The sequence below is a fragment of the Saccopteryx bilineata genome, chromosome 5, assembly GCF_036850765.1.
Source record: "Saccopteryx bilineata isolate mSacBil1 chromosome 5, mSacBil1_pri_phased_curated, whole genome shotgun sequence".
Lineage (NCBI taxonomy): Eukaryota > Metazoa > Chordata > Mammalia > Chiroptera > Emballonuridae > Saccopteryx > Saccopteryx bilineata.
In genome coordinates this window covers 225,945,297-225,964,861 of record NC_089494.1, presented here as the reverse complement: position 1 = coordinate 225,964,861, position 19,565 = coordinate 225,945,297, and the positions used below count along the sequence as shown (strand labels likewise).

At 48.3% G+C, this 19,565-nt stretch overlaps 1 protein-coding gene across 5 annotated transcripts in view; it reads left to right on the top strand.

Annotated features, from left to right (window-relative positions):
• CRACD (capping protein inhibiting regulator of actin dynamics) overlaps positions 1 to 19,565 on the top strand; it is a 277,681-nt gene that overhangs the window by 242,438 nt on the left and 15,678 nt on the right. For 4 of the 5 annotated variants that reach the window (XM_066279323.1, XM_066279320.1, XM_066279321.1 and 1 more), the window contains 4 exons: positions 4,926 to 5,061; positions 14,173 to 14,337; positions 17,165 to 17,233; positions 19,333 to 19,521. In XM_066279323.1, coding sequence (XP_066135420.1) covers positions 4,942 to 5,061; positions 14,173 to 14,337; positions 17,165 to 17,233; positions 19,333 to 19,521 — 543 coding nt within the window. In that variant the 5' untranslated portion in view covers positions 4,926 to 4,941. The remainder of the gene's footprint in view (positions 1 to 4,925; positions 5,062 to 14,172; positions 14,338 to 17,164; positions 17,234 to 19,332; positions 19,522 to 19,565) is intronic. The other variant, XM_066279325.1, reaches the window with a different exon arrangement.

The window sequence follows — 19,565 nt, the reverse complement described above, 5'->3', positions numbered from 1 at the left end:
CTTTTGAGGCATTTGTTGATGGGTTAGAAGATGAAAAGCAGGACAGAATTCTCTGGCTGTCTCTGGTACTGGAAAGACAGTAAGTGGAGTTTGGGACCCACCCAGGAGGAGGACCTTAGGAAATAACCCAGGTTGTTAGTTGAGATTCCTGGAGGTCTATACCCTAGAAGTGGGGACAAGACAGAGGTAATCTGAGCCTTACCAGGATTGCTTACCAGCCTTGATTAGTTCAGTCCCTGATTGGATTGCGATCAATGGATTGAGGTCACTAGAGAAGTCAGTGAATCCTCTCTGGAAGGAGAAAATAACCCAGTTTTTCATTCATGATGTATAGAATTTGATTAAAAATAACTGGGCAGCTAAGAAACAGACTATGAGGAAAACCATAATACAAATAAACCCAAAGGGGACTAAGATACTGCAGTTTCAGACAGAGCCTTTAAAATAATTAAGATGAATATCTTTAACAAAGCAGTTGGCAAGATGGAGAATTTCACCAGAGAACTGGAATCTATTAAAAAGAATCAAATGAAAATTTTATATCTGAAAAGCACTAGTGAAATTAAGAACTCAATTGGTAGTTTTAACAGCAGATTGGACACAACTAATGAGAGTTAATGAGTTGAAGGCTAAGTTGCTAGAAAAAAATCTAGCCTGAATCATATTAAGTGAAAAGAATGACAGATACAGAAAACAACATAAAGATGTATGGCTTATGGTGAGAGGTTCTAACAATGAAGAATCAGAGGAGGACTAAAGGAAAAATGGGGCAGGAGCAGTGTTCAAAGAGGTAATAGCTGAGAATTTTCCAAAACTGATGAAAGACACCAAGCTACATGTTTAAGCAGTAATACATACCCCCACCTGAGTAAATTATAAGAAATACACACCTAGGCTCTGGCCGGTTGGCTCAGCGGTAGAGCGTCGGCCTGGCGTGTGGGGGACCCGGGTTCGATTCCTGGCCAGGGCACATAGGAGAAGCGCCCATTTGCTTCTCCACCCCCCCCTCCTTCCTCTCTGTCTCTCTCTTCCCCTCCCGCAGCCAAGGCTCCATTAGAGCAAAGATGGCCCAGGCGCTGGGGATGGCTCCTTGGCCTCTGCCCCAGGCGCTACAGTGGCTCTGGTCGCGGCAGAGTGATGCCCCGGAGGGGCAGAGCATCGCCCCCTGGTGGGCAGAGCATCGCCCCTGGTGGGCGTGCCAGGTGGATCCCGGTCGGGCGCATGCGGGAGTCTATCTGACTGTCTCTCCCCGTTTCCAGCTTCAGAAAAATACCAAAAAAAATAATAATAAAATAAAAAAAGAAATACACACCTAGCCACAACTGCTGAAAACCAAAGGCAAACAAAAAAAATCTTAAAATCAGCTATAAATAAAAGATAGACTGCCAGTCTTTTCAAAGAAGCAGCAATATAATCAACAAGAATTCCATAGATGATATGGTAACTTAATGGTAAAATATTGAATGCTTTCTTGCTCAGTTTGAGAACATGCCAAAGTCTATCATTACCACTTCTCTTCAACATTGTATGAAGATCCTGGCTAAAAATTTTCCTTTGTCCCAGGCAACCTGATTGTAGAAATACCAAGAGATAAAAAGAGCCATCTTGAAAAAAAGAATCAAAGCCGTAGAACTTAAACTAGGAGATACTAAGACTCATTAAAAACCTATAGTATGCCTGACCTGTGGTGGCGCAGTGGATAAAGCATTGACCTGGAATGCTGAGGTCGCTGGTTCAATACCCTGCACTTGCCTGGTCTAAGGCACATATGGGAGTTGATGCTTCCTGCTCCTCCCCCCTTTCTCTCTCTCTCTCTCATTCTCTCTTTCTCCTCTCAAAATGAATTTTAAAAAAAAATTAGGAATGGAGTTTATGGGTGTTAATTATAAAACAAAACAAAACAAAACAAAAACAAAAACAAAAAAAAAACCTATAGTATAACATAGACACAGACAACAGTGTGGGGACAGCCAGAGGGACAGGAGGGGCAGGTGGTGTTGGGCAAAGTGGGTGGAAATGGGACAGCTTGGGGCGATGGGCACATGATGCGTGGGCAGGTGGTGTTTTATTGAGTTGCACACCTGAAACCTATACCCCAATAAATTCAATTTTTAAAAAAGCTATAGTTTAATCTGTAGCATTAAACCACAGAATAGTGGTTACCAGAATAATAGTTGAGGATTTTTTCCTCTAAAAAAAAAGTACTAGGAAACCTTTGGGGGGAAGCAAATAGCTATATTTTGATCTTTGCCGGGGTTACACAATTGCATACATGTGTAAAAATTTATCACCTATGTACTTACGATGTTAGCACTTTATATGAGTTATATCTCAAAAAATAGATAAAATAGCAAAAACACAGAGCATCTTATACTAAAAAAAAAAAAGCTGTAGTGCAGTGGTTCTCAACATGTGGGGCACGACCCACATATTTATTATACAATACATTTTTAAATAAAATATGTATTTCCGATGGCTTTAGGCGACCCCTGTGTTTTGGTCGTTCGACCCCAGCCGGGGTCGCGACCCACCGGTTGAGAACCGCTGCTGTAGTGTGAGATAATTGCTAACACACACGCACACATGTAGACCGATGGAACAGAGGCCGGAAACCATTTATGCAAGTCACTCACTGTCTTTAAGCTTTAGCTTCCTCATCTGTAAAATAGACTTAATAATAGTACCTACCACATAAAGTTACAGATGATAATGATTTAGTATTATATTAAAGAGGTTAACATGTGCAAGGTACATGGCAAATCCTTGATCACATTTAGCTAGTACTAAATTTAGCTGTGACTAGCACTATTATTATAATTATTACTTTACTATTATCTTTCTTAGTGTTCATTTTCTCTATTTTTCAACGTGATCATCTGAAATAGATCGACATTAAATCCTGGTTGGCAACCAGGACATTTGGGGCAGCAGAGAAGAGCAGCGAGTGTCGGTTCTGAGCCTATTTGGGAAAAAGTACGGGAGCAGGGAGATGAACGTCGTGATTCTGTTGAGTTTGACTTAGAAACCGGAAGGGAACTTGGCATAGCACTGGTGTAAGTTGTGTGCACACAACTGTGAGACATCATTAAACATTTATTGAGCATCTAAAATGGACTTGTGCGTACGTACGTTTGCGCGAATAGCTGAGAGCCTGTGTGTGTGTGTGTGTGTGTGTGTGTGTGTGTGTGTGTGTAGAAGTCCTCTGTAAAGACACCATGTATAGAAAGGAAGTCAGTTACCTCTTCTCCCATCTGAATCATGACCAGGAATCTGGGAGAAAAGTTTTGGCAGAAGAGTACTAAACAGCCTGATTCCATAATTTAGAAAAGTATATTTCATAGCATCTTTAGATGAACCTGGAAGTTCATTTTGTAATCTAGATCACAAATTCTCTGAGGACAGGGAGACAGTGATATGTTTCATCTGCCTCCATGTTCATATTCTTATCCCAGAATGATGCTCCATATTCCACAAAGTGGGCTGCTGCTCTGTGGCGTCTGGTGCTAGGCAGCTGAAGGCTTGCCCATGATTCTAGCTGTCGAGTAGCCTCAGCCCTCCCATCAGCCCTCCCACATGGCACTTCCATCCTGTCCTCCTCTCCCACTGACCCACCCCTCTCCCTTTCCTTCGTGGGATAGAATACTCTAGGACCTTCCAGCACTTGAAGACACTTCAGCTAGCTAGCATGGGATGGTATTCACCAGATCTGAATTCAGTTTCTCTCTCTACTGCTTCTATTTGGATGACTTTAGCTAGCGTTATCTATCCCGAGTCCCTCTGGAACAAGATGTTGGAGAGATGATACAAGGGAGACTCAGCACAGTATTTTCATCGAAGGAAAGGATGGCCGTTGTTGCTGCTGTTGCCTAAGATCATGGAACCAGGAGGCTCACATCCAAGTCCTCTGTTTCTTAACCTCATATGCTTTTTTTTTTTTTTTTAAACCCTGCTGCCTGTAATTTGGCAAATTAAATGTAGTACTCAGTCTGCCCAGCCAGGTCTGCACTTGTTTGGGACCTTGCCCATTGCATTTGGCACTTGGTCACTGATCCAGCCTCCAGGTGGGCCCCTTTCTGGGGACGGGAGAGGGAGAGGTGGCACTCCGTCACCCTGCCTGCCCTGCCCCACGGGGGGGGGGGAGGGGGTGCGCTGCTGCCTGCCCTGTGGACAGCCTACATGTGTACTCCTTCCCAGAAATAACTTTGTGTCCAAGGTCAAGTAAGAACAGCTGGCTTCGCTGCTTCCTCTTCCTGCAGCTCACCCTGCCTGCACCATCCTGTCAGGTAGAAGTCTGGACTTCTTGAAGTTCGAGCCTTCAACTGACGTGTTTATTGTCGGGTACCCACTGCCTGTAAGCTGAGCAGTGTGCACGAGGCCCAGCAGAATTGCCCTAACATACTTTTCTCCCCCCATTCTCTGAACTCCTGGAGGCTTGAGTGAGAGCTTCTTTATTCCTGTGGTCCCTATCAGCAGGTCTGGTCCTCGGTTTAGATGTGTATATCTGTCTTCCGGTTTGATTGTGTTCCAAAAGAAACTCTTGCCTCTTAGTTCCAAATCCAGATGTTACTTACAAAGTTCTGGTTGACAGGACATACCTGGGTAGAACTGGTAGTGACAGCTCGTCAGGAGAAAGGCTCCTCCCATTAAACTTGCTGTAACGCTCTGGTCCCGGGTCCTCTACAAAATCAGTAACTGCCCGAGATGTCAGTGAGTGGCGCTAAGATGTTGTGTTGGAGACATGCCCCCTTATTCCTGGGGGAACCTTCCATCTACCCAGCTACTTGGCTGACCCATAGCAGAAAAGGACACAGTGCCGGGCGAGACAGGGGATGTGGGTGGAGTCCCCAAATCAGGAGGAACAGGAAACTAATGGCCAAAAACATTTTATCATCCTAATAAAATGAAGCACATGATTTGCATTCCAGGTCCTTCAACTATTCTATGGGAAGCCGGGCGTTTTCCCATGACAGTATTTTTATCCCTGATGGGGGAGCAGAAAGTGAGCAGACAGTTCAAGCAATGTCACAGGACAACATCCTGGGCAAAGTCAAAACTCTTCAGGTAAGACAGCTTGAGATGAGCAGGTCAGAGCGCAGGAGGGGGCCCGGCTGTGGAGGGAAGGGGGGAAAGCCCAGCCCGGGCTGGCGGAGGGGACTGGGGGGTCCAGAGGGAGCTCCTGGGGAGAAGTTTTGCTCCTTTGAACCTGAGTCAATTCTCTAAGCCTTCTGTCCACCTGTGAGAGGTACATTGTCACCATTGTACCCACCTTCATAACACCCCCTCGCCTTTCTCTGAGATGTTCCCCTCATTTTTAAGTGGACATCATGAAGACAAGAAGTTGCATGACTCACACGGGAGGGAAGCGTTCTTAACCATTAAGTGTAGGCCATGAGCCTCAAGTACCGGGCGGGGCCGACTGTCCGCTGAGGGTTTGCACAGCGGGTGTCTCCCTGCTCAGACAGTGAGTGAGACTTGACTCTGTCGTGTTTATAAACCTGGCTCCCTGAGCCCCCTTGTCTCAGAGGAGTGCCATGAAGCTCTTACCTCTCCCCCCGTTCCCACTGCAGAACTGGGCAGTTTTCCGACGTAAAATTGACCTAGGTATAACTCCTTCATAATGAAAATAGAGTTGACCCTTGCACAGCACGTTTTTTAGCTACATGGGCCCGCTTATACACAAACTTATCAATTATGTAAGTATGTTTTCTCTCCCTTATGATTCCCTTAATAACATTTTTCTTTTCTCTAGCTTACTCTCTTGTCAGAATACAGTATATAATACATATAACATACAAAGTGTGTGTTAGTAAACACAGGTTATATGTTTACTAAGGCTTCTGACCAACAGGAAGCTAACAGTTGTCAAGTTTGGGGGGAGTCAGAGTTCTGTGTGGATTTTTAGTCGCATGGGGGGTGGTGCCCCAAACCCCTGCATTGTTCAAGGGTCAACTGTATAATAAAAGAATTCTTCACTAAATGTGACTCAGATCGTGAGATTCCAGGAAAAGACACCTGGGATCTGACTGTGCAGGTTTGCCCGATGGCTTGGAAGAATTCACTCACCCGGCAGAAGTGCCTAAGCAGGAACTTCTCTGAGACAGGAGTGCCTGGAGGCGATCCAGACTATCAACAGGGGACTCTGGTTTGCTGGCTTCCATCTGTCTCTGACTCTACAACGGTGAATGAGTGAGTGAGTGAATGAGTGCGCAAAACAAATGAACAAAAAACAGCTGGCTTGAGTAGCTACTGACACGATGAAGCATTTTATTCAAAATTTTCTGTTGACTTGGAATGTTCTTGTTTCTATTGAACATTACCTACCTATTTCGTAATCAGGGTTAGGTCACATATTCCACACACACACTCAGCTGAGTACAGCATATGGCCAGCAGGGAACTAGCCAACACCCTGGGACCACGCCCACACTTGCCTAGATCTTTCCACCTGCTGGTCCCGCTGCCCCGGCCATAGTCCTGCCCTCAGAGCTAAGCTAGGCGCCTCCTTCCAGGCCCAGCGTTTCCCAACCAGGCTGCATTCTTGGTTCTCGCTGGCTGTGCTGTGACACGTTCTATAGACTCCGAAGAAAAGGCAAACTGTCACCTCTCACAGATGGAAGAAGCGGGGAGTGTGGTGATGGCCAAAGAAAACTTGGACACTGCCCTGCCCCCTTCCTTCTTGAAGTCATAAAGATTCCTGGAATATTATTATTCCTCCTTAGGAGTTCCGAAGCGCTGGTTAGATCTGCTTTCTGAGAGGAGTGACTTACAGATCGCAGTCCACAGAACAGCTGTATTTTATGAGGGCTTTCTAGGAGTTTATTAAAAATTAAGCAACAGTTCATTTATTACCTGAAATGGTACCTACTCTATCACATCACGGCATATGCCACTGCCACTCCAAGAAGTGGATTTGGAGCTGTGAATGATACATAATTCTACGGTATGGAAGACATAGAAACTCACTAAAACATGTGACTGCCTGCTAGTCCTGTGAAACAGTACGGCATAATTTTAAAGAGTCTGATCTCATGATTAATAAAATATAAAACAACCAACTTCCCTGAAGCTACAACTCTATTAATACAGAAGAGAAATATGAGTGAAGCAGAATAACTATCTAATTTGGGTGCTGTCTTTTGACAGTATCTCCTCCTATGAGGCTTTCCTAATTTTGCTTCTGCTGTATGGATTCACAAGCTTACTTATAGCCTTATAGTTATATATATATATATATATATATATATATATATATATTTTTTTTTTTTTTTTTTTTTTTTTTTTTTTTTTTTTTTTTTTTTTGCATTTTTCTGAAGCTGGAAACAGGGAGATACAGTCAGACAGACTCCCGCATGCGCCCGACCGGGATCCACCCGGCATGCCCACCATGGGGCGATGCTCTGCCCACCAGGGGACGATGCTCTGCCCATCCTGGGCGTCGCCATGTTGCGACCAGAGCCACTCTAGCACCTGAGGCAGAGGCCACAGAGCCATCCCCAGCGCCCGGGCCATTTTTGCTCCAATGGAGCCTTGGCTGCGGGAGGGGAAGAGAGAGACAGAGAGGAAAGCGCGGCGGAGGGGTGGAGAAGCAAATGGGTGCTTCTCCTGTGTGCCCTGGCCGGGAATCGAACCCGGGTCCTCCGCACGCTAGGCCGACGCTCTACCGCTGAGCCAACCGGCCAGGGCCTATAGTTATATTTTTAATAAAAGTCAATGTAAGGAGACCCCTGTACGGGGATCTCAGGAGGGAAAGCAGTTGAGGGGAGGCAGAAGAAGGCCAAGGGAAGATGGCGATGGAGACCTGACTCGGGGTGGTGACCCCTCGGCACAGTGTACAGATGGTGCATTTATTACAGACTTGTGTAACCTTAATCAGTGTCACCCCAATAAGTTCAACTATTAAATTAAAGGCTTTGCTCTTCAATGAAACAGGGACCATTATCATAGAAAATGTAATTTTTGGAGTGACATAAGATGACATAAGCTATAACTGTATCACCCCCAAAGGACTGTGCTTTATTTTTCAGTCGACTAAGCAGTATGTTCCTGGTAAGTCATAGAAATAGTAGTTACCTTTATTAAATTGCATGAATGCTTTGCATCTTTCTGTAATGTTATGCTGGTATTGGTGCTTAGTAAGCAGCATAAAAGACCCCTCCTCGTAGACTCCGGCATGGAATGAGGGTGTTCAGTTACTCAGAGGCATGTATGTTTTTTTATGTCTGAATTGTCTTTGTGTATCTGTATATATTTATTTTAGAGAGAGAGAAGTAAGGGACAAAAACCTATTTGATAGTGAATGTCCTGGCAAGCTGATTAGCCACCGTTATTAAGACATTTTTTGAAATGAGATTTCTACTGGTATGCCACTTAAAACAAAACTGAACGAAACAAAAACATTTTTTTTTCTAACTTAAGAAACTTCCCAGCCCTTGGAAGCCCACAGACTGTGCCTGTAATGGCTGCATTTGGAAAGGTTGCCCTCTACTGGCCACATGTAGTCATCTCAGTGAAAACAGTCATGCTGCTGCACCGTAGGCGCTTAGTATCTCTCTATTGAGTACAGGATGACTGAATACTGCATAGATAAGCCCACACTTTTCTGAGTAAAGTGAATCAACCACCTACAAAAACTTCTGTGGCAAAATGATTGCACCACTGTTCATCTGGTATAGCATGGAGTAGCTTCGTAAGGTTTGCACTTCTTTGCATTTGGACTACAATGACCTTGACCGTTCCTATGGCTGCCCAGAGCACAGATCTGGGAAGTACCTGTTTATTTTAGATCAGACTAGGCTGTGAAGTATCTACCAACCAATGATAAAACTCACACCACAGCCTGGCCAGGCGGTGGCACAGTGGATAGAGCATTGGACTGGGATGTGGAAGACCCAGGTTCAAGATCCCGAGGTCTCCAGCTTGAGTGTGGGCTCATCTGGTTTGAGCAAAAGCTCACCAGCTTGAGCCCAAGGTCGCTGGCTCGAGCAAGGGGTTACTCGGTCTGCTGAAGGCCCGTGGTCAAGGCACATATGAGAAAGCAATCAATGAACAACTAAGGTTTCGCAACGAAAAACTAATGATTGATGCTTTTCATCTCTCTCTGTTCCTGTCTGTCTGTCCCTATCTATCCCTCTCTCTGACTCTCTCTCTCTGTCTCTGTAAAAAAAACAAAACAAAACAAAACAAAAAAAACACCAAAAACCAGAACCTCAGGAACACCACAGTCTACGCCTGCAGGTAATTTTTAGAATTATACCACACCTTTGTCAGAAAATGCTTAGTCCATTAGTCCACAGACCATTCAGCTCAGGAGGAAAACCTCCATCCTCAGCAGCTACTCTCTCCTGCTGAGCTGGATTTCATGCAAAAATGCCAAGGCGTCACACGCTTGAGGATTTTGACACCTCATGCAGCTGTCCAGGGTACAAAGAACAAATACCTGCTCTTAGCCACATCTCCAGAGCAGATGTCTTTAAATCTGTATGCTTTTTCTTTTGCATTTCTTTTTTTTTTTTTTTAAACAATCATGTTTTAAGTGTGGGAGTATCTATAGTTCACTGAGGAAGACAGCAGCTCTGTGTTCCCTCTGCTTTATTCTTACAGGCATGGTCTGAAGAATGGAAAATGTAGGGCACTCTAAACACTGGCAGTGTGAGGGCTGCCGAGTATGATATGCTTGGAATCGGCACGCCATAAAAAAGGCCTCATAAATATGGATGTGCATTCCTATAACGTCATTCTCCAGCATTCCATATCACAACAAAATGGCCCAGTTTCAATGAATAAAATATAGTCCCTTTTCGCTCACATTCCAGTCTGAACAGTAACACCATTCATAGCCACGAGCTACGTGGACTCGCAGCATAGGCACAACTCTCCCCGCTCCCCTCTGGTTATAATCACATATGTGTAAGGATCTATGGGTCTTAAAAAAAAAAAATGGAGGAGTGGTAGTAGTTTCTTTCTCCGGAAACTTAAGGGCAAGCTCATCTTAGCAGTCTGTTTTTCAGTGATCGCTCGTGTCACAGTTTCTAGGTAGCAGTGCCTGAACAGTGTGAGCAGTGGGCAGAATTAAAGTCACAAAAGAAGCCACATTTATTCCTGCGTTCAATTCATACAATGCCTAAGATCACCAAATAGGTTTTAGCAGTAACATTTTAATTGCCACTAATTCGCACAGTGTGGCAACAGCCCAGTCTTTTTTGGGTCAGCTAAAGGAAGCATTTGGAGCAGAAGCCACAGAGACGGGAAAATGTGCAGGTGTGGGAGCCTTGACCTCGCCAGCTTGAGGACCACTCACCATGGCCTGGGACCCTCCATCCTAACTGGCCTCAGGGTCTCATTTCTGACAGCTGCAGGATGTGTCTGTGAAGACAGTCCTTTGGATAGAGAGGTTTGCAGCCCTGTCCCTAAACAGTGGCCATTGTTTCTTTGGTCCTCCTGTGTCCTCCCGTCCTCCTAAGCCACCTAGCCATCTTTTGCCAGCATGAACATATCTGTGACATAAATTAACCCTTTGATGCCACACACATCGTCCCCCAACACGCCTGCCCCGTGCCCCTGCCCTCAGCCACTGTACCCTCCGCAGGGTGTGTGGCTCTGCCCGGGCCCTCGCCGCTCTCCCCTCCGCGCGTCTCCTTCGCCGGGGCCCTCGCCGCTCTCCCCTCCGCGCGTCTCCTTCGCCGGGGCCCTCGCCGCTCTCCTCTCCGTGCGTCTCCTCTGCCCCTGCACCTCCTTCCTCTCGGTTGCTCTAACATTCTACCTCATTTCTTAACATCACTCCCTGCGTTTCCCAGCTTTGTCCCATGGACCATATTTCTCCTGTTCTTACTCAGTTTTCTTTTCCCTCCATTTTCTCTTTCTTTTTCCATCAGTAGCCACGATGGCCACAATGGAGACTGTGATTACATTTTGCCATATTCTTTTTTGTCCCCTATGTATCAGGGTAGACCCACATCAGTGTTCTAAAAAGGGCCTAATCAAGTAAAATATCAGCACGCTCATTCCGTTTTGTGATGGTGGCAGAAATCCTAACTCAGGGGTTCCCAAACTTTTTACACAGGGGGCCAGTTCACTGTCCCTCAGACCATTGGAGGGCCGGACTATAAAAAAAACTATGAACAAATCCCTATGCACACTGCACATATCTTATTTTAAAGTAAAAAAACAAAACGGGAACAAATACAATATTTAAAATAAAGAACAAGTAAATTTAAATCAACAAACTGCCTGACCTGTGGTGGCGCAGTGGATAAAGCGTTGACCTGGAATGCTGAGGTCACTGGTTCAAAACCCTGGGCTTGCCTGGTCAAGGCACATATGGGAGTTGATGCTTCCAGCTCCTCCCCCCTTCTCTCTCTCTGTCTCTTCTCTCTCTCTCTCTCTCTCTCTCCTCCTCTCTTCTCTAAAAAAATAAATAAATAAATTTAAATCAACAAACTGACCAGTATTTCAATGGGAACTATGGGCCTGCTTTTGGCTAATAAAATGGCCCATGTCCGGTTCCATATTTGTCACTGCTAGCCGTAACAAGTGATATGACGCGCTTCCGGAGCCGTGACGCGTGCATCCCGCGTCACTGGAAGTAGTACTGTACGTGAGTGATGCCGCCACATACAGGACTCCAGGAGCACAGGATGCAGATGACCACTAATGAAAGAGGTGCCCCTTCCAGAAGTGCGGCGGGGACCGGATAAATGGCCTCAGGGGGCCGCATGTGGCCCGCGGGCCGTAGTTTGGGGACTCCTGCCCTAACTCAGTGGCATTATAATGGTAGGCCAGGTTCTCCCTGGAAGCTCATTGCAGATCTATTCTTTCCCCTGTAAGCAGTAGAAGCCCCCTCGTTTAGTCACTCCGGAGCGTTAGTAGACGGCAGAGCCTGACCCCCGCAGGTCTCTTCTCGGGATTTAGAGCAGTTCCAGCTCTCAGCCAGCACCTCCCGAGGAGGGGGAGCTGGTAAACCCAAGGCTGGGCTGGGAGTCCCACACAGGAGCCGCTCTCACTGGTCCGCCCAGGCTCCTGTCCCTTCCCCGCAGGGCAGCAGAGTGACTTTCTTACACCGTGTCCCCCTGTCTAACTCCGTCAGCTCTTCTAACCATGCCTGCTATTGGTCTGCTTCGAGTAGATACTAACTGCTGCTTCCTGCTAAACTCGTGTTTAGAAGACAGCCTTTCTCAGCCGTCTCTTCCCTGCAACCCTTCCAGGCTGCGCAGCTGTACTTCATTGGCTGACTTCAGGCTTTCCATATGTGCGCCTTCCCTGTGGTGTCGGGAGAGCCAGGCTCAGGCTGAAATACCAGCAGATCAAATACAAGTCCTTGTCTTTCTGTGCTCCTGATTGGCATGCTGGGGTGCTAGGGGTGTGGGGGGAGAGTCTTCGGCTCATCTCTTTCATGTCTCTGCAGTTTCACCGTCCACCATGCAAGGCTGAGGGGGAGCTGGACATGGCGGGCGGGTGGATTTGGTACCTGAGTTCTGAGGGAGAAGGGACGTTTCCCTTGAAGGGTTCTTGGCTAGGAAATCTTCAGTAAGGTATAAAAATACTGCATCATGTTTTTATTCCTGGCCCCATAAGAAGGAAATGTGATGTCAGATTTACAAGAACAATGCAATGCAATGAAAATACAGTGCAATGCATTGCAATACAGTGCAATGAAATAACAGTGTGGTTTTAGAAGACCTAAATTCAAATTCCTCTGGGGTCACTCATTCTTTCCTTAAGCTTGGGCCAGTCACCTCTCCCTACTGGACCTCTGAATTTTCTTTTTGCAAAGTGATGGTTTGGACTATATACTTGCTAGAGTGCATTGCAATTCTGTGGGGTTAACTATTAGCTCTGTTAAAGATAAATGTCAGATAATGTACTCTTTCTTTGTTTGAGGTATAAAAGGACTATCAAAACCAAGTACCCCAGTCCAGAGCAGCGGTTCTCAGCGGGAGGTGCTTTTACCCCCCACGGGACATTGGGAAAAGTTTGGTTGTCTCCACAGGGGGAAGAGGGATTGCTCCTGTCATCTAGTGTCCAGAGGACATGGGTGCTGCCAAACATCCTGTCATGCACAGGACAGCTCCCACAACAAAGAATTATCTGGCCCCAAAGGTCCATAGCGCTGAGGTAGAGAAACCGTGCTGCAGGTCAGACACTCAGTACTTGTACAGGCACCCAGTTCAGTGGTCTTTCAGATGACGATGGCATACTCATTTTCTGCCTGAATGCCGCTCATTCGCTCTGCCGCAGCCCTCTAAATATTTTGCCCCGTCTTTAGCTATTGTATTCATACAGTTTTCTTTAGCAAATATATTTCCTTTTCCGGTCTGGCTTTTCTCTAATTCCAAATACTACTTCCTTCCTAATTTCTAACCCCTGTTTTTCCATCCCTTTTCCCTGGCCTGTTAGATACCATCTGCGGGTAGCAGCCCCCCCTTGGTGCTTTTCTGCTGCCTACATCTTGTCCCTTCCCCACATGGTGGCTTCTGTCCCCTCGTTCACAGTGGGCAGTGACAGCAAGGCAAAGAGGAGGTCCTGGCGGCAGGACAGCATTCTCTCCCTTCCCTGGTTTCAGCACTGATCATGGAGAGCGTGCTGGCCCTGGGCCTTCTTCACCGTGGCTTTGGAGCCCCCTGTGACCAGAACACGAGAGTCAAGCCTGGGGCTGGTGGGGAGGGCAGTTGAAGCATCAACATTCGGGGGAATGTGTCCAAAGGAGGCCTGAGATTTCTCTTGTTGCAGCAGTCACAAGGGCCTACTTTCCCCCAGTGGTTCCTGCATTCCATGTAGTATTTTCTATACAATTTTTATACTTTTAAAAGACTTTTATATAAATTAATTTAGAGGTCAATCAGAAAATTTTTTGTCATGACATATATCCCAACTTTGGATTCAGAAATGGGTCCTTCTACCCCCTGGAAAAGTGCCATCTCCAGGAAAGAGGTGGCTGGACGGAAAAGCTACAGCTCAGAGGTGGGGAAGGGAAAGGACGAAGTTGGGAAGCACGCCCGCTCCCTCCAGGACTGCCGGGCGGGGGCGGGGGCGGGGGCGGGGGGAGGCAGCACGCTGTCTGCAGAGCAGCTGCGTGCAGAGTATGCCTCGGCGCCCACTGGGCATGCAGGAGAACCCGGCTGTGGGTACTCTGATCCGCTTCACTGCTTCAGAACGTCTTTTTCTTGTTTCTCTCCAGCGACAGTTGGGCAAGAACCTCAAGTTTGGGCAGCCACCACCCCATGCCAATCCCATGAAGAAGGCAGACAGTGGAGAGGCTAGCTTAGAGGAGGAGCTGTTCCTGACCAGTCCCATGGAAGCTGTGACTCAACAGGACATCATCCTCTCAGACACCGAGAACAGAGTAAGGCTCCTCCAGGCGATGGCGTGATTGCGAGTAAGCCCGGAGGGCGTTGGGCAGTGGACAGGGGCAGCCAGTGACCTTGGGTCTGCAGTGCAGGGGAAGCAGTGGGAGGAGCTTTTCTGATGAGTAGCTCAGGCCTGGAGATTACTTCATGGACAAGATCTGCAGTGGGACCACCCTGGAGGTGAGGGAGAGAGAGGAGACAGGCCATTTGCACATGCTCTTCCCAGTGTCTTCCCCTTACCCTTTGAGACTCCGGTTGGCCCACCTCTCCTGGGAAAGCTTACCCGGCCTCACTCCCAGGATGGACTGTCTCCTCCATGCCTTCGCTGTGCGTCCTTAGCTCTTCTTACACACCCGAAGCCCACCTGTTCCTCTGCCCACCTCACTGTTTTCTCTCCATCTCTAAACGCTGAATTCCTTGAGGACAAAACTGGATCTTACACATCTCTGTACCCCTGCCCCAGACTTTGCTAGTGATTACTTAGTAGCACAGAGTAATTATTTGTTAGATTGGACTTATTTAAAGGGAAATAAGAAAAGAAAGAAGTGGGTCAACAAGACATAACATATTACACAGACCAGCTGAAGTCTACTTAGTGTGGAAAGTCACAGTGGTCCAGCACTGTCCTCTCTTTAATTGGCCTTTTGACACTAAAAACAACACAAAACAACACTATGAGCATATCCTAACACGAGAGCCCTTCCAGCAGCAGAAGACACGTCAGTGCTCATGGCAACAGGAGGAAAGGCCCGACCTGTAGCTGGAGTAGGAGTTCCCCAGGCGAGGCACCGAATCTTCCGTCCTAACGCACTCTGTGCTCTGCCTGCCAAGGCGCCTGGAATTACCTTGAGTGCTATTAAAATGGGCATGCCGCCCTGGCCGGTTGGCTCAGCGGTAGAGCGTCGGCCTAGCGTGCGGAGGACCCGGGTTCGATTCCCGGCCAGGGCACATAGGAGAAGCGCCCATTTGCTTCTCCACCCCTCCGCCGCGCCTTCCTCTCTGTCTCTCTCTTCCCCTCCCGCAGCCAAGGCTCCATTGGAGCAAAAGATGGCCCGGGCGCTGGGGATGGCTCTGTGGCCTCTGCCCCAGGCGCTAGAGTGGCTCTGGTCGCAATATGGCGACACCCAGGAGGGTCGCAACATGGCGACGCCCAGGATGGGCAGAGCATCGCCCCCTGGTGGGCAGAGCGTCGCCCCCTGGTGGGCGTGCCGGGTGGATCCCGGTCGGGCGCATGCGGGAGTCTGTCTGACTGTCTCTCCCTGTTTCCAGCTTCAGAAAAATGAAAAAAAATAAAAATAAAAAAATAAAAAAATAAAAAAAATAAAATGGGCATGCCACCCCTCCAAGCAGCCATGCTTGTTATGGCTACCATGTCCTAAGGGTAGGAATAAAGGGTGAGTGGTATGCAGAGCGCAGAGGGGAAGGAAGGGCCAGGACTGCCCCTACCTGTTGCCCGTCTCTGCCCAGGCCTGCCCTGATGACACGCAGCACTCACACCTGTGGGTGGCGGATGACGCAGGGAGGGGCCGTCCCTCCCCCTCCGACCACTCCAGTGCAGCAGCTGGGCCATCGGCCTGGAGGCAGCGGTTTCCCAAGGACAAGCAACTTCACTGTTACTGATAAACTCATACTTACAGGTTACGGCGGCCTGGGAGAGAAGGCTCATTTGTTCAGCCGGCCGCTACCCCAGCTGTGGGTGTCACAGAGACGAACAAGATGAGGAGGACAGATGACATATAAGTCAATAAATAGGTCAATAATTTCAGATCAGGAAAGATGTCACCCAGAAAATAAAGCCGGGTGATGGAAGAGTATGCGACTTACTGGGGAGAGGTGGAACGATGAGGTCAGGGCTGCCCTGGGCAGACCTGGGGATGGGGTGTGTTCTAGGCAGAGGGAGGAGCAAGGCCTGGGCCGGAGAAGGGACTGTGCTTCCTGAAGGAGGAGCGGGTCAGGGTGGCCCACTGGACCATGGGGGACGGATGGCGGGAGGGGAGAGTGTGGTGTAGGGGCCCATCGTGGAGACCATGGGAAGTGGGTGGATTCTACTCTGGACGTTATAAGAAGCCTCTGAGCAATCGGAAGTGGGGTGGTGACATAATCTGATTTGTGTTTTCTGAAGATGCTTCTAAATGTGGTGCAGAAAACAGACTGAGGGAGGGCGAGCTGGCATTGCCGCCCTGGGACAGGAAGGCCCTTTTGTAAATGTTGGCGATGCAACAGAGGGTGTAGCGGGCCATCAGGAAGGTGGCGGTGACGTGGTGCGGGGTTCCCAGGGCAGGACGGGGGGCGGGGTGGATCTTCAGCCTTTTTCTTTCCCTTCCTTCTTTCCTGAGTTGTTTTGCCTCTTCTGGCACTCAACCTCTCAGCTCAGTCCTTTGCATGGGGCATTGGTGGTTGGCCTTCTTTTCTCCTGGAGAAGAGGTCTGGCTCCGAGGCCAGAGGTTTGGCAGGTGAGGGGAGTGGAAGGCAGTTAGCAAAGCAGAAGCTCTAAGGCTGGGGGCCTGCTTCCCAGGGAAGGGGGCTGTAGGTCAGCACCCAGGTTGTCTGGGCAGGAGGGAGGACAGCGAGACTGAGCGTGGAGAGCACCAGATGGGAAGTGGGTCACATTTGGGGGAGGGCAGTGCACACCCTGTGCCTGAGGAGTGCCTGTGGCATCTGGCCACTCGCAGGGCCCCCACCGTGACTCCTGCTGGCCCTTTGAAGCCAGCTGCACCCTGTGTGGAGGAGGGGCGGCCCTTTCCAGGCTTACCCGCTGTCTCCTTAGGTGCCCAGAACTGCTTGTTCTGGTGTGTGACTTACGTGTTGTCTTTACCTTTGCAGTCTAGTGACACACCAAGTTCCCCGAGTCCTCTGAATCTGCCCGGAGCCAGAAGTGAGATGGAAGAGAAGGTAATGGGATTTAAATTTAGATATTTAGCTTCCTTATTACCCCCCCTTTTTTTTTTACAAATTTGTCTCATGTTCCCATTTATCAACGCTGCCTTCAACCATTACTTTAAATTTCTTCAAAATGCAACGACTGGTAGATATTGGAGTGTCTGTTTCCACGGCAATGCAATTGCTGGAACGGAATCCTGCTCTGAAAATGAGCCATCTTCCCAGCATGCCTGCATTTGGAGGACTAGATAGACATTGTTAGTTTTCCTAAACGTATCGTGTATTTCAAGACTCTTTTCTTGCAAACGACGTTCCTGAAGGTACTCAAGTCTTATAGGAAAAAAGTCTCATTCTGTTTAGAGAGGCCCCCAAAAGAACCCTATCTACCATTTCTCTGCCAATATAGTACGTGTTCTTGCCTTTTAACTTTTCTGTGTGCAGGTGAAGACTGAAACCTCGGTCTTCACCGGCAGGAGTCTAGGGGACCCCGTGGAGGCCAGTCCACTCTCATGAGGGCTTTTCACCTGCACAGAGGTCCAGGGGTCCCCCCGGGGTCTGCCAGACAGCACCGTGAGTAGAGTATGTCCCCAGCTTTTCTGAAGGAGATGGCCCAAGACAGGGCCACCCCAGACAATGAGGAGGCCCAGCTGGAAGGAGTAGAAACCAAGCATTGCGTTTAAACCTCAGCTTCTAGTGCTCATCTGTGTCTTAAATCTGTCGCGTTTGGCTTGAGCTCCTTCCACTCATGTGTCTGTTAGGTGATGGAAATAAATGTTTAATCTCTCCCTTTTCAACAGTAGTTTGGAATTTGATATGTATTATGAAGACAACTGTAAATAAATAAATGCTAGGGGACCAAAGGCTGGAATTATTTTTCCTTACTTCTGTGCTTCTAGTCATAAATTACTATTTACTGAGCATCCCTCTTGCTCTTGGAGTGAGCTCGGTGCTTCAGCTTTCTTGCGTACATACATATGCAAGGTCATTGCAAAAAGCAGAGCCCTTGGTTAAACCCACTGATGCTGCACGCAGAGCTCAGTCAGATGCATTGGGCTGTGAGCGCCCTCTGCTGCCCGCCAGGGTGGTGTGCAGTGCGGCCACAAGCTCTTCCTTGGCTGCCTACCTGTCCACGCTCTATGGTTACAGGTGTGGCTTCTTACATCTGACTCACGGTGGCCTCTGGGTTCAGGCTGAGCTAAGGTCTCTCCAACCTCCCTGAATCTGTACAGTTTGGCTGAGGTTGGGGTGCTTAAGTGATCACGTCTGTATTACAGACGGCAGGCAAGCAGGTGCCACGGTGTGTCCTCCAAAGAACTGCCCTCTGCCCTGGCGTGGGCCACGTTTCCACTCCTCCCTTTAGCTTCTCAGGACACTTGGCAATCTGTGACTTTGGAGCAACGCTGCTAAAACATTTTTGTGGGTTAGAAATGTCCTGCCCTAATCAGAGATGTTATACGATTGTCCCTTCATTCCTTCAACAAATATGTATTGAGCACTGGCCAAACGAGTTTTGCCACTTGGGCATAAGGGGCGCTGATATGAAGATCAAAAAGACACAGTCCTGCTAGGCAGTGAGGGGGTATGTTCACCGGTGTCAGAGGTAGTGGGCGTGCTCTTAGAGTTCTTTGTATAGAGATGAGCTTGTCCAAGGCTCAGCAAACTACTGCTTATTTTAGGCTTTGTGGCCAGAAGGTCCAACCTTGAGACAATCCATTCTGTTCTCCTTTGTAGCAGGAGAGTAGCCAGGGACAGTGACGATGGGCGTGTCGTGTGCCAGCAAGGCTGTACCAAAACAGGCTGCAGGCAGGGTTCAAGTTTTGTCAACCCTGATCTAATCTCCATATTGTTCAGAGTAGGAAGATTAGTCCCTGAAAGGTTCAGTAACCATTACGAGTTAATGCAAATAACATTGGCAGAATAAGTCACCAGTGCCCTGTCTCCTAATGCCAAAAGCAGTGCTCATTACTTACACCGGCGAGCCTTCTCTGCTCACCGGCCTTCCCAGGACCAGGCTGGGCAAGGCGCGGGCACCAGAGAGCACTTCCCCTTCGGGTTCCCCGCAGGTTGCTTTCTGATCCGAACTGACTGTATATTTTTAATCTCCACCATAGGTAGCTCCATCTAAACCGTCTCGGCCAAAAAGGCACTTGTCTTCTGCTGGCACCATCGAAAGTGTCAACCTAGACGCTATCCCCCTGGCCATCGCTCGCCTGGACAACAGTGCCGCCAAGCACAAACTGTCCGTCAAGCCAAAAAACCAGAGGGTGTCAAAGAAGCACAGGCGGCTTGGACTTGCCGGGGTATGTGGAGCCCATCCTGGGAGACGGGACAGCTGCCCTTGCAT